The following is a 13570-nucleotide window of genomic DNA, read 5'->3' as shown; positions in this document are numbered from 1 at the left end:
TGTACTATGGGTACCAGACAACGGATATAAACATACTTAAATACTTTTTTTTTGTAAATACATAAATATTATACATAGAAATCACCCAGAACCGTCACAGAAATTAAAATTCATCATTTCAATTTCTGCCCGGCCGAGAATCGAACCCGGGACCTCTCGGCATAGTAGTCCGTTCTGAACCACCACATCAAACGGCCGACTATTACGTTATAGGTATAGAAATTATTATAATTTGTAGAAGGAAAACAAACAGAACAGAAAAAAGGTGTTCGTTCTACTAAACACATCATAATCTTCCCAACTTCAACTTCAAGAAGCGCAGAAAGAAAGAACACCGCAAAGTAAATTGGCAAAAGTAAAAGAGGCGGCAATGAAGAGTGACACGGATTGTATAAGTAGCAGCGGAATAAACTAAGTCACTCTGACACTCCGATTCGGTGACTCGCGTCGTGGAACACTTTCCCTCCCGTGAAAAAAACCAACGAAATGTCACCTGTATACTGCGACTAAATTGTTTTGATACTTGAAAATTTTATTTTTATGAATCTAGTTCAAATATTTATTTCTTTAAGGGGACTATTGTATTTACCAGTTCTACTCTGTGATTCACCAGAAAATAAAGTGTTGACCATAAAAGGCCAACTTAGCTTTTTTACTCGCGCTTTGAGACAATTATCACGTTGATATTGAGAAGAAACGCCCTAATACTTACATGCTTTCATCATAGTCCTTAATAATAAACCTAGATAAGCGCGAAACGGACTATTTTTAATTTTCAGCTGTAGTAAGCTCACGTCGCTCAAGTCGACCATAAATCGACAAAATTGTGCTGACGAATATAATTTTGTACTAACTCGATTGTAAAGCATATTTTGGCCATCAAGTCTCAACTCACCTCACTCCCACTAGCTCCCCGCGAGCAATGCAAATGGCGCCCGAACAATAATCACGAAAGTAAGCGATACGCATAAAAATACCGCCAAAAACCTCCTCAGCCCTCCGAGGGCCGGATTTAACATGCCTAATGCGGTTTACGTGTCGCCTCCCCTCGCACCTCGGTAATCGTTTTAAGACGTTGTTGACTTGCTAAGTTTGTGGTGATTTTTGTAGATTTTTTTTTGTTGTAACAGTGACGTTTTGTTTTGATGACACTTCGGGGAGTTGGCGCGATCTGGCATTTTGAGTGCCCGTTGAGTGTTAAGTTTCAATTTGATTTGACTGATTATAATTGAAGAATAATATCTTTCACAACTTTTATTACAGGCGCTTGTAGTTGCGTGTAGCTTTTGTACCTACTCTAAAATCATGTCATAACGATAATATTTTATCTCAGAGCTACGTTTATCCGATACGGTCATGCCCATGCTAATTTTAATTATCTCAGCAAAAGTTTAAATCAAATTAAACCGCGATTCAAATGCGCTCAGCGCCATCTAGTGGCCATAAGAATATTCTACTAAATGCTGGTACTACATGATGAAAATTACAAATTTTGCACACAAATGTATTGTGCTGCCTATGTTTATGCAAAATTGTGAGGCAGCTTATGTTTGAGTACTCTTTCACAATATTTGCTTTCAGGCCAAATTGCTTGCTAATAGAGAGAAGTGCTCACTCAGTGAATAGTACCACAAGTCGCCGCAGAGGGCGCCACGCTCGGACAATGGCAGGTGGAGACGCGAGCGCCATCTGCATACCCGCATTAAGTAATTGGCCTTATAGTAGGGCTGCCGCAAACTGAGAAAGGTCGCGTCGTACACTCGATCTTATGTAATACATCGTTGGTCTGTGTGAACTGTTTCTACTGGTCTAGGACCTGAGAAGGAAAGAGTCTTGTAAGCTTTGAAAATAAATTTAGGTTTTGACAGATTAGGTTTTCGGCGAGTTAGGTTTTGTGAGTTAAGTTCTGTGAGCTAGGTTTTGTGGGTTAGGTTTTGTGAGTTAGGTTTTGTGAGTTAGGTTTTGTGAGTTAGGTTTTGTGAGTTAGGTTTTGTAATTTAATTTTTGTGAGTTAGGTTTTGTCAGTTATGTTTGGTAGAGTTAGGTTTTTGAAGATTTACGTTCTCGGAAGTTAGGTTTTCAGAAAGATAGGTTTCCGGAAAGTTGTTTCAGTTAGAAAAAGGCCTACTTATTAGAGCATGGATATCTTTATTTTCTGTAAAAGTAATGTTTTTAGTTCTGTTAAGTTTTCCTCGCCAGCCCTATAGTCTGGGGTGCGGTTAGGTCGCCTTCAATAGGACTCTCATCACAATGAGTGGCGCCTTCATTATTTACAAATGAGCGCATAAATCTCCCGTGAACGATCCAGACAAAATTGCAATCATCTCCGTCCTTGTCACTCCACCCAAATTAGCTCAAGCACGACAGGGACAGATGCTGCGAAGATTAGCGACAGTCAGACGCGACAATTGGTCTTCAAAATTTATGAGGTAACAGAAATTATAGTATTTGTATTTCAATGCTGTTGAGTATTCGAGGCAGGTACGTCATTCGTGGAAGATGTTTTCTTAGCACCAAGGTGGCCATATTTTGAGACATTATTTTCTTGGCACCAATTATCTAGCCGCAAACTTTTTAGACTAGATATTGAGTACATGATTATGGACCCCGGTCTCACAATATTTTTTTTTCAATTTCAATTTCAATTAATTGCTCCGAGCGAGATTCGAACCCTAGAACTAGGCGCCATGCCGACTGAACTTGGCGAGATAAAGTGAGTTTGCCTTATGAAAGAACTTGCATGTATTCCTTCGACTAAAAATTTGCTGTTACTATTTGTTAAGGGTTTTACGAAATGAGACGGAATATTATTATTCCGTCTCATTTCGTTTTTTTATTTATATTGAAGTATATCATAGTTTTCAACGTGGTTTATTCCATGAAATTCATATTATCTGGGTGGTAAATACTTATAAAAGAAAAAAATTATACATAATAGGTACGTTCATGCTCACAAAAGTAACTGTACTTTTGTGAGGGCACAACCTACAACCTCTGGTAGAGTTATCAGAGCATCAACTTCTGAATTCAAGTCCTTATTCCCGTTCATTTACTTGTATCTCGATACCTGGACACTAGAGTCCAGAATCGATCCGGGCATCCCTCTCGAATCCCGGGAATTTCATTACAGTCCGGCCGGGGCAGGGCAGCTCTATTGTGCGCTGAGTTATGACCGCACTAGTCCGCACTATTGGCACAGACCTAGTCGCGGGTGGACTGGGAATTTCGGTTTATGGTGAAATTCAAGGAACCATTAAACTTTGAATAAGGATAAAAATTAAAACAGAGCCCTGATTGCGCTAAATATTTTCAACTACAACGCGACTAGACGACGAACGAAAATTACAAATTCGTATCGCGGTGTCTGTTTGACAGCTACTTCTAACGAAAACAAAACGCAACTGCTTCTTTGTGTAAAAGCTGAAAGAAAGCTACTTTTCTCAAAATCAAGTCAATCGCCTTCATGAACATTTTTTAATAAGGTGTTCGGACTTTTATTCCAAAGTGATTAAATCCGTTGTTTCGTCTTTGTTTGCGCGTGAAGTGTGAACTTTACCGCGATACCGAATTTGCACCTTAGCTGGAATGAAAAACGGAGCGCAACTGGTGAAGAAGCGCCAATGAATTGGAGACGTTAAAAATTAGTGGAATCGGGGCACAGTCCAGTCAGTTACGTGTGTCGCTTACAAGAATATTCACATACTTTACTTAGGACTTTACTGGGGATTAAGGTAGATCTGCAAATAAGAACAAAACGACAGAAAACTTAGTAAGTTAATTGCAATCTTGTCTTTTGGGATGGCACTGATTATTGTCTGATGAAATAAAAGATTAGTGATTAGTAAGATTTGGTTGGTGGTAGGAATTGATCTAAGTTCGCCTGGCTAGCTACCACCAAACCACCATCTTACCTAAGTCTGTCGCCATAACAACAATGTTAACAGCATTGTTGTGTTCCTGCAGTTAGAGGTAAGATGCCAGTTCCTCCGTGGTTGAGGATTCCGAGTGAAGCTCGCTTCCACCTTCGGCCTGATCATCACTTACCATCAGGTGAGATATAGGCCAAGAGCTTCCTCGTTGTGGATAAAAAAAAAGTGAGATTGCTTATTGTGTTGCTTATCTCACTTCGACTATTAAAGTTAGGCACTCCGGTGAAAACATACAATATCATTCTAAATGTAGGAATCATTTAAATGTCTAATTTCGTTATTGTACCGCCACATGACAGTACCGGCGCTCAAATTGGCCGCGACTGGGCCACTAATTGTTTGAAATATGCACGGAGATTGGAAGGAATAGTTTTATGAGGTTCACTGACTGCAGCTAAAGCTTATAGTAAGCTCTGCTTTCAAAATCCAAGCATGAGCTGGCAAAGAGAATTTAGGAATAGGTACGATAGTTGTTCATAACCTGTGCCAAGCTTCAAATACCAATGTGATTTTTATACCAAAAGTAGAGGCCAATTAATGACTAATGCCAAATTATTTAAATTATTACTAAGCCTTGAAAAAAACCTAACATAAGAAGGAATAACTTATAATCTCCATTAAAATCGCCCGGCAAAACATAATCTCAGTACAGTTATGCAATATTTATTAATCCATAAAGTAAAATGTTTATTTTTGTTCCTAATTTTGGTTTTAAGTCTCGTGCTTGTGCTTGAGAACTGGAACAAAAAACGATGATTTATTTCCCGAGATAATGTATCAGTCATATGAAGTACCATACTTTGCTCATGCTTAGTTATTATTATCATAACTAATTTGTTTATCACCGCATTCAGTGAGAGCACAGAAATAGCATAGAATAATATTTTAGTTAAAATCAAATAAAGATTTTCAAATGAGCCAGCGAACCAATATAAACGACGACGAAAGAAGAATGTATGGACTTTACTAGCCCGATACAGTTTCGTTACCTATTGGCACAATATTTACACCTAGTAGTAACTTTCAGTTCATAAGTCCATCTATAGGAGCTCTGTCATTCTTACTGAAATGGCCCATCCACCTATTTTGACTAGGGTGTAGGGATTGTAAAGAACTTAAGACTAAGATTAAGCACTTACAGGGCAAATATGTACCATCCTAGACTGCATCCCACTTAACATCAGGTGTGATTGTGGTCAAATACCTGCCTTGTTATATGCTTTAAAAAAAAGAACGCTATGATGACAGTTAAGAGATAAGATAAGATTTACTATCTTAGAATTTAGACGACAAACCAATACATTTGTCGCTTATTTGTCGTGATCAACCAATACACTTTTTTAGAGTAGGTACACGCAATATGTTATTCGGCTTGATAATTTTTTTGACGGATTAAATGTATCTAGAGCTCTTTCTCTGCTTTTTTCGTTATCTATTCCAAAGCTTCGATCCTTGATTTATTGCCTCTTAGCCGATTGTTGGCATCTTTGAAGTCTTATCAGCATATTTGTGTTATCATTACGATGCAGTTTCTGCTGCACTCGGCTATTTTGGGATTAAGTTCAGTTTTATGGAAACGCATAAAAATTTGAGATGTTTTAAAACTAACAAATATTAAGAGCTTTGGAATGCTGCTTTAAGTTTTATACATATATGGCAAGGATTTGTATGATTTTATGTAACTTTTGATGGGATGTACCATCTTACTTTAACTTTAACAAATGTCAAAAGAAAATACCGGTTATTGTAACTAGTTCTAATATAGTTACGGTTAAAGTAAGATGGTGCAACTCAGCCTTAGAGATTATGCTTTTTAAAGCCTGTGTAAAGATATTTTTGATGTATGCTTTATTGTGATATTTGGACGAAATAAACGCAATTCTTTCTTTCTAATTCTGTCTGAGAATCATGTTTCATTTGTTACTCATATTACATACAAAAGTGTCCACTCACCGCCCTCGCAAAAGTTAGTACATACGTATCTTTATGTAAGGGGGTGTCCACACAGGTGGGGTCAAAGGTGAGCCGACCAATGGCGCCGCGGAAGTAGGGCGCTGCTGCATCCGGTTGTTATATTTTTTTAATTGCGTGGCGCGGGTGTTTGGCCAGGTGCGCTATTGGTTGAAGGGTGGACTTCTATGATTGTATCATTGTTTTATTTGTGAAAAAAAAAAATGAAAAGCACAAGAGAAATGTAATACGAGAGTAAGACTTCATCAAACTCAACAACACTACATTATAATCTTTGATGATAAAATAATGACAGAAGGAGGGTGGGAATTTCTTAATGAATTGATTTTTGTTGCAAACATGATAGATATTATGCATTTCAGTTGGGAAAATCAATTTTGTAATGATACTAATCCTAAATACCTATCTACTACGACTCTATTCGACAAATAGGATCATTGATCAAAGGTCTTAATAATATTGACCGTTGGTTTAAATTTTTTAAATAGAGACTAAGATTCGTCATATTATTTCCAAGTATATTCTAGTAAATTACACTTTTGCGTGCGTCATTTAACTAAAATAGACTCGCATCTTGCCGGTCACTTATCTTATTGTAGGCAACAGCTTCGTACACAGGAAACACAAATTAAAGGACGTGTCCAAACATTGTTCCCAGTAAACGCCGGATGCGCCGTTTGACCATCGCGCCTCCTTGGATCTGATAGTGTGTCCTGCGCTTAAGTATTGTGTGTGATGTTTATGTTACTAACAAATGACTGATGTGCCTTTTCCTTTTCCAAGGAAAAACACTTAAAATATGAGACATTTTGGACGTTCTTTGGAATTTGGTTTCTGGTATGTTTAAGAAGCCAGCCTAAGCTGCTTAAATCTTTTTCAGGATGGCACATCCAGGATGCTACTTTGATAATGACATACAATGACCTAAGTTTTCAGTTTCATAATGGTTAATACAATTTGAGCGTTTATTTATTTCTATCACCATTAAATTTATCTCTGTCAATCTAACTAACCATGGCACAACTACTCACAAACTTGTATTTTTCATTGCGAAACACAAAGTTAATTTGTCACCACATCCCTTGCCGTGGTTGCTTGGAATCCGACCATTCCGCTCACCCCCATTGTTTTCCGCGAAATTGGACTCCGTGATTAATTTGTTTAAGGCCCCTAACGTGTATTTCCAACGGCCAGCATACCTTGACCTTCCCCTCCCCGCATTTTAGTTGAAGATACGACTAAAATGCGGGAGTTTGAGAGGTGTGAGAGTTCAAGTGTTGCTGGTGGAGTGATACCTAAAATTCCATCGTTATTTGGTTAGTTGACATCGGGATCTCTATGAATTGAATGGCTGGAACATGAGATGTTTGCGCTGCGGGTTCGTAATTTGTTTGCGTCTTGCCTGATTATCGTCGGTTACCAGATTCAAGTGTAATGTTTATCAATGTGATGTGGATGTTGTGGAAAGACGGTTCGCCTCTACATCCCCATTTCATGCGAAAGACCATCTTAGTAATTTTATCAACTGTTTATTAGTTTTTTTTTTGGTGAATTATTTGTAGATTATGAAGGTTAACTTGACTGGGATTTGGACTTGATGGATTCTATTGGCTCTGTCTTTTTATTATGTCCCCTTTTTTCATGCATGTGGTTGTTGTTATGACTTAGTTTATGCTTTATTTTGTGCGCTTTATTTGATATGCAATGGATGTGCATAGCATGTTACATTTTTATTACCTAGGTACGTTATGAGATTACAACTTGCTTCATTGAAGATATGACGTAAGATGCATTTATTTTCTAGTAATTTATTTATTATAAAGCTCCTGAAGTTAATTTAAATAGCAATGTAACATTAACAATACTCGCAATCGTCCCAAAAGGTTATTCCTGGCAACACAATCGCATAAACACCGTCAAATGATTAGAAACTCGACGGTTACCGTCGTTATCTCATGGGCTATTCCTCACCCGCCATCTGCGTATCTTCGGCTTCCCCAGGGACCTCATTACTCCTTTAATTACCACTACCTGCCTCAATTAGGAAGTCAGTCCACTGAGTCGCCTTCGGTTGGTGCTTCCACCTTGTGGTGACGTCTTTGCTCTCTGATTTGGGGTAGTGTTGTTCTTATGTCTGAATTTTTTTGCCAAATTAGCATCATCGTGTTATTGTGTCCGGTGAAATACATAACATCATCATCATTTCAGCCACAGGACGTCCACTGCTGAACATAGGCCTCCCCTAATGCTTTTTATGTTGATGATGTGATGATTGATGGAAATCCTTGGGGGAGGCCTTTGTCCAGCAGTGGACAGCTTTCGGCTGAAACGAACGAACGAACGATTGGTAGCGGCCTGCGTCCAACGCTTCCCTGCTACCTTTATGATGGAAGAAATTGATGTTGTGCACAATGTAGGTACGAAGTCTTATCTAAAAATGCCATTTGCATTCGAATCGACAAACGACACTTCCCGATTGCAACTTACAACACTAATCCTAGCCCCAAGATAAGGGTTACAAATGGGCCCGGCAAATCTTGGGTTTCGGCAAACAGGGGAGATTGTTCAAATTATCGTCTGCGCGGTTGTCAACGGGTTAATTTAAGGAGTTTTTCTTCCGCACCGATGAGCAAATTATTTATTTTGCGGGAGACGACTTCATAAATTGTGGAGTTTTGTTGACGTCACTTCTCATCGCGATGATTTATGGGAGACGAAATAATGCTGCAATCAGAAAGTGAACTTTTGGATGATAAAATGTCTGGGATGTTTTATGGCGGAAACAGGGTTGATTTTAAGAAAGGAAAAGGAAAAGTGTAGCTATTTTTCCTTAACGGTTGTTGGAGAAAAAAATCAAAAGTGGTTTTTCCTAGTCTTTGGAGAAACTGCATTTAAGAACAGAATACAGTAATTAGAAAATTAGCCTACCTAAGAGTTTTTTTTATATGAATCTGTAGAATCAATTGAAGTAGGTACGAAAATCCGCTAATACCTACCTATGGATTCAAATTCAATTCAATTCAAATTGTTTATTTGCATACTAAGTGTACATTAAAGGTGTTATCACTAATACATGTGTGCTTATTACTTAGTTACCTAGTTAAGGCATTGCAAAGGTTTGATGGGAGGGCTATATTATTTATTTTTATCTGAAGGCTAGTATTATATTATCTGTGCTGAAAGTTAGTGAAGATCTATGGATGGATGTTTGTTATTTTTTCACGCACAATTATATTATTTTGATGATAATTATTTTACTGACGAGGAAAGCAGCGACTTATTAATAGTTAGGTAGATACTATGTAGTTAATTATATTCTTGAAGAGACTATTGTAGAGTAGTGAAATTACTCAAAATATTCAAACAATAACATAACACACTTGTATTTTATTATTTTGAACATCCAACTTCCTGGGCCCCTAAAACGAAAATACCAGTGGTTTATCAGTATCATCCCCCATAATCCGGGCGGTAAATCAACCCCCAGTCCGGAGTCCGACCCGGTTCGACCGACCCTGACCAGTTCAGGGGAGTTATTCTTGAACACCGATATTAAGTATTTTTTATTCTGTCGCTGTCACTCCTTAGGCATCTTGCTTTGAATGAGAGAGACGGATATTTTTGAAAATTTTAAATTGGTGATGAGGGTAGCCCCTCTGGTTTACGTTTGTTTAATATCACGGATTAAGAGTACATTTGTTGCTGTCTACCTTTAAAACTGTATTAATGTTGATAGATTTATGGGAAATTATTAAATAGGCTTTACGTCATTTGTTTCGTCACTTAACGTATATTTTAGATTAATCCTGCTTTGAAATTGCACCATTATCTTCACTCACCTTTTATTCTATCAATCACATTCATTTTGTATAGTGTTATGTATCTTTGACGTCACTTATTTTACAAATCAATGACTCTATTTGATTTCTTTAAAGAAACAAGTACCTATTGTTTAATTCTATTGAAAAGTACGAGTTGAAATGGAAAGATTTGTGCCTTTGAATTGAGAAATAATTATGTTTATTGCATAGCAATGAACTGAGCTGAATAATAAATAGTCGATCATATGAGACAAGATTTGCAGAATCAATTTGTGCCCAGATTGGCAGTATAAATACTTAATTGTATAATACCTGAATAACTTACAATTAATTCAATATCGAACCAAACAATAAACCTCATTGCCCATTCTTCACTCCAACTGATTTACCGAAATCTATTTCAACTAGCAACTACCCACAAGACGGATCGCTTAGGGTGACCACTTCCCAATAAATAGCGGGCCAGTCCTAATGCGGTGGATTACAGCGATTGTCGGGATAATCCTCAATCGACACGGGATTAGCGGCCAAATTGTCCTGAGCACCCCCTAATTTATAGACACCCTTAATTGGTTAAGAGATTCGGAACATCTGCAAGGATTTTTCAAGGCATTTTCATTGATTTAGTGTATAGCTAACACGGTTATCAATGCAGGGTTACGAGACTTATTATCTAAGGACTCTATAAAATTGTCAAAAGTCAACTCACACACGTCCTTTAAAAGCTGCTATCTGTAGGCGTTACAGCTGAAAGAACATAATTATCTAGCTCACCGGACAATGTTTATAATCAATATTTATTAGAAAAACCTTGATAAAATTGGCTTTTTCAGGTGGATCCCACAACTTTGTAAAGATTTGCATGTCACTGTAACTCAGTGATTACTACAGACAGTCCTAAATTAGAACTCCTAATAAGAGCATTCGTGTTTCAGTCATCCTATCCACTGCCTCAGATGCCCACGACTCCTATGTGACTATAATTGCTACCTGTATCTAAAACAGTGTAGTTTAGGTATGCCAAGTTTGTCCCTAGGAAACTTGAATTATATTTCAGCTTGACTCAAACCTGAAATACCCAAACCAACACTCAGGATCAGTATAATATTTAATATTTATACCAAACCCGAGGTCCGAGCCTCATTCGCTAAGTGGCGCCGTAATGACAGATTAGTGCGGTGCCGCGCCACCTGAGCGCAGGCGCCATAATTCACCGGGCCCTCCCGAACTCGATAAATTCGTCAAAGTGATTAGCCGGTGTAGTGCGCAACTAACTTTATTTGAATTTATGGGTGTTATTGGTGTAGCAAAAATTGTTATTATCCTAGCAGCAGCGAATATTCTGGCCCTAAATGTATTCTGTACGATCACCTGTAATTGTTCATCATCATCATCATCTCAGCCATAGGACGTCCACTGCTGAACATAGGCCTCCTCCAATGCTTTCCCTGTTGCCCGGTTGGTAGCGGCCTGCGTCTAGCGCCTTCCTGCAATTGTTACCTAATCCTATTTATGTTGCCTATAAATTATGTTTTAAGTGATGAAAGTGTGAAAGAAAAAAACAAACACCAGCTGGACTCCTAAAACCAATATATTAACACCAATACAAAATAAGATTACACTATACGTAAGCTAAAATTACAAAGTTACATTTAGTTTACTATCTTTACGCCTGCCCGAAGGCCTACGTAGTTGCACGTCAATGTCATCTACAGGTCTTTTCTTCAGCTGAGGTATTTGGCTCTTCATCTTTGGTGGAGGGGATTCCTTTCTTGGAGGTGACGGTGGTGTATTCGTCATCTGACAAGTGCTCGTCTTCGGAAGCCTTTTCGGGATCTTGCTCCGCTTTATACCCTTCAAAGGATCAAATATGCCCCCAATCCCCACGCTTATCTCTGCCTGCGGCTTATCAATCTTTATCTCCAAGTAAGGCCGACCAGATTCTAGCCTCAGCCCCACGTTTTTGCACTTCTTATCCGGCTTGGCCTCATCGTCCATATTTATCGCCACATTCTTGTCAAAGCACACCTCAGGCGCTTTGTTCTCCTGATTCACGATGGTTATCTCACTCCCAACTTCAGCTTCCAACTCTAAACAGGCAAGACAAGGACAATCTTTAGCCATTTCACCTGAAACTACTGGTGTAGCAATATGTATAGAAGGTATGTTTTTACGTTTAAGGTCACTCGAGGATTTCACGTGGGTAGTATTGGATATTCCTGATATTGTTGTATCTAAAGGCTCATGCATTTCTTTTAAAGATGAAATAGTTTTACCTAGTTCCGTTGGGATAGTGCTGTAGCTGTTGGTGGTCGCACTCTGCTGTGGAGTGCATTTTTTGCAATTGCACGGCCTCTTTCCCGAGGCGCAGGTTCTGTTTGACCTTGACTGCTTCATTGATACAGTTTGCTGTATGGGAGCTGTATGTGAGCTGCGTATCTTCTTCAATGACGACTTTAACGGCGGTGGCCTAGTCTCATGGATCACGCTCACAGCGGAACAAGCATTCGACCCGAAATATGATCTTGTGTCCGTGGCGATGGAGCCCCGCGAATCAGATGGGATGAAATGAGATTCTAATTCAAGGTTTTCTGAACGTGGCCGATTTTCAATCTTGAATCCTTGATTTTGATGTTTCATTTTGTATGAGATGCCTTGAAAGACATTGTCATTTTTGGTTCTCTTTGCTTTATTTCGGCAAGCGTCCAGGAGGGTGTAGATGTTGTTCTGCTGCTTTTTCTTCTTTTTTCTTGCAAATGCCAAGTAAATTAAAGCTGGGATACACCAGGCGACCTCAAGAAACAATATCAATCCAATGATCCAGGTTTTCTTTGAGGTAAAATCTATAGGGAAACCAAATAACACGTAGTGGCGATTTGTCGGTTTGATTTTGGAATCGTAAATATTCAAGACTCTGTCACACAGGGCCCTCGATTTGTTGACTAATGTCAGTACACTGCCCAGAGGTAAGTAGACGTTCTCATCACTGAGATGCGGCACGACATCTGTGCTCAGCCATGATTGAAATCTGTCATCGAATTCTGCTTGATCAGCATTGTTACTCTCGTCTATACAGTTTTTGGCTGCATCGTAGTATTTGAATAAGGTATTGGGGTAATTAGGTGAATCAAGAGGAATCAATGACTGGTTGCGAAGAGGCACAAACATTGTGTGTGAATCGTCTTCCCAATCAATGTGAGGGGTAGGAATAGATAGACCATGATCTGTTTTCTCATAATACGCTAGATGCTGACACGCATTCTTCATACTTCTAGTAATATGTCGTGGTGGAGCAATGTTTATCGTTATAGACTTGAGTAGAATCTTATCAGGACTCCGCCAGCCTATGCCATCTGTCCCCATATACCTTTTGATCTCATTGTGAAAATTGTAAAGTTTTACAATGTTATCCTGGGAAACAGTTCCTCCGTAGAACGATAGTTTTGAAATGGGTAGCACCCAAAGTTTTAGATAGCCTCCCAAAGCATCAGAGAATGCTGTTGTCATTAGGTTGTCAGAGACTGGGCATTCTGCTTCTCTTTTGATGGTAGCATAGGTGTCTTTGAAGTATTTGAGCAGCGTGTGTATGTAATCCTCGTTTGATGTATCTATGAAACTTGGTGGAGGTAGCAGTTCCTGAAAATATCGTCGAGCTCTTATCAGGCCCAACTCAGTCTTGCTCCAATGAGTCTTACGTCTGTCCGAAGGAGAGAATAATACAGTTCCAACATTGATGGAGTACTCGTACGCATGTATTACTGTCTTTGTAGGGATAACGAACATTAACAATATCGTTAAAACATACATTTTGAATAAAGCGACTATAAAATAAAACTGTACAAAACACAA

At 38.7% G+C, this 13570-nt stretch overlaps 1 protein-coding gene across 1 annotated transcript; it reads right to left on the bottom strand.

The window, feature by feature from the left end:
* Window positions 1–11300: 11300 nt before the first annotated feature.
* On the bottom strand, window positions 11301–13570 carry LOC135079100 (uncharacterized). The gene is made up of 2 exons (XM_063973698.1): window positions 11998–13570; window positions 11301–11811 (listed from the first exon to the last, which is right to left on the bottom strand). Exons 1-2 carry the CDS (start codon window positions 13526–13528, stop codon window positions 11360–11362), a joined length of 1983 nt encoding a protein of 660 aa, XP_063829768.1. The 5' UTR covers window positions 13529–13570; the 3' UTR covers window positions 11301–11359.

Source organism: Ostrinia nubilalis, chromosome 16 (genome assembly GCF_963855985.1).
Source record: "Ostrinia nubilalis chromosome 16, ilOstNubi1.1, whole genome shotgun sequence".
Taxonomy (NCBI): Eukaryota; Metazoa; Arthropoda; class Insecta; order Lepidoptera; family Crambidae; genus Ostrinia; species Ostrinia nubilalis.
Note: the sequence above shows the minus strand (reverse complement) of the source record. Positions and strands in the feature narration are given on the sequence as shown.

Bases quoted from the DNA above. Each gene is read 5' to 3' on its own strand.
- LOC135079100 (XM_063973698.1), bottom strand. From the start codon at position 13,528: ATGTATGTTTTAACGATATTGTTAATGTTCGTTATCCCTACAAAGACA. The intron at 11,812-11,997 runs GTAAAACTATTT...TTGCCTGTTTAG, and splicing joins CACTATCCCAACGGAACTAG to AGTTGGAAGCTGAAGTTGGG.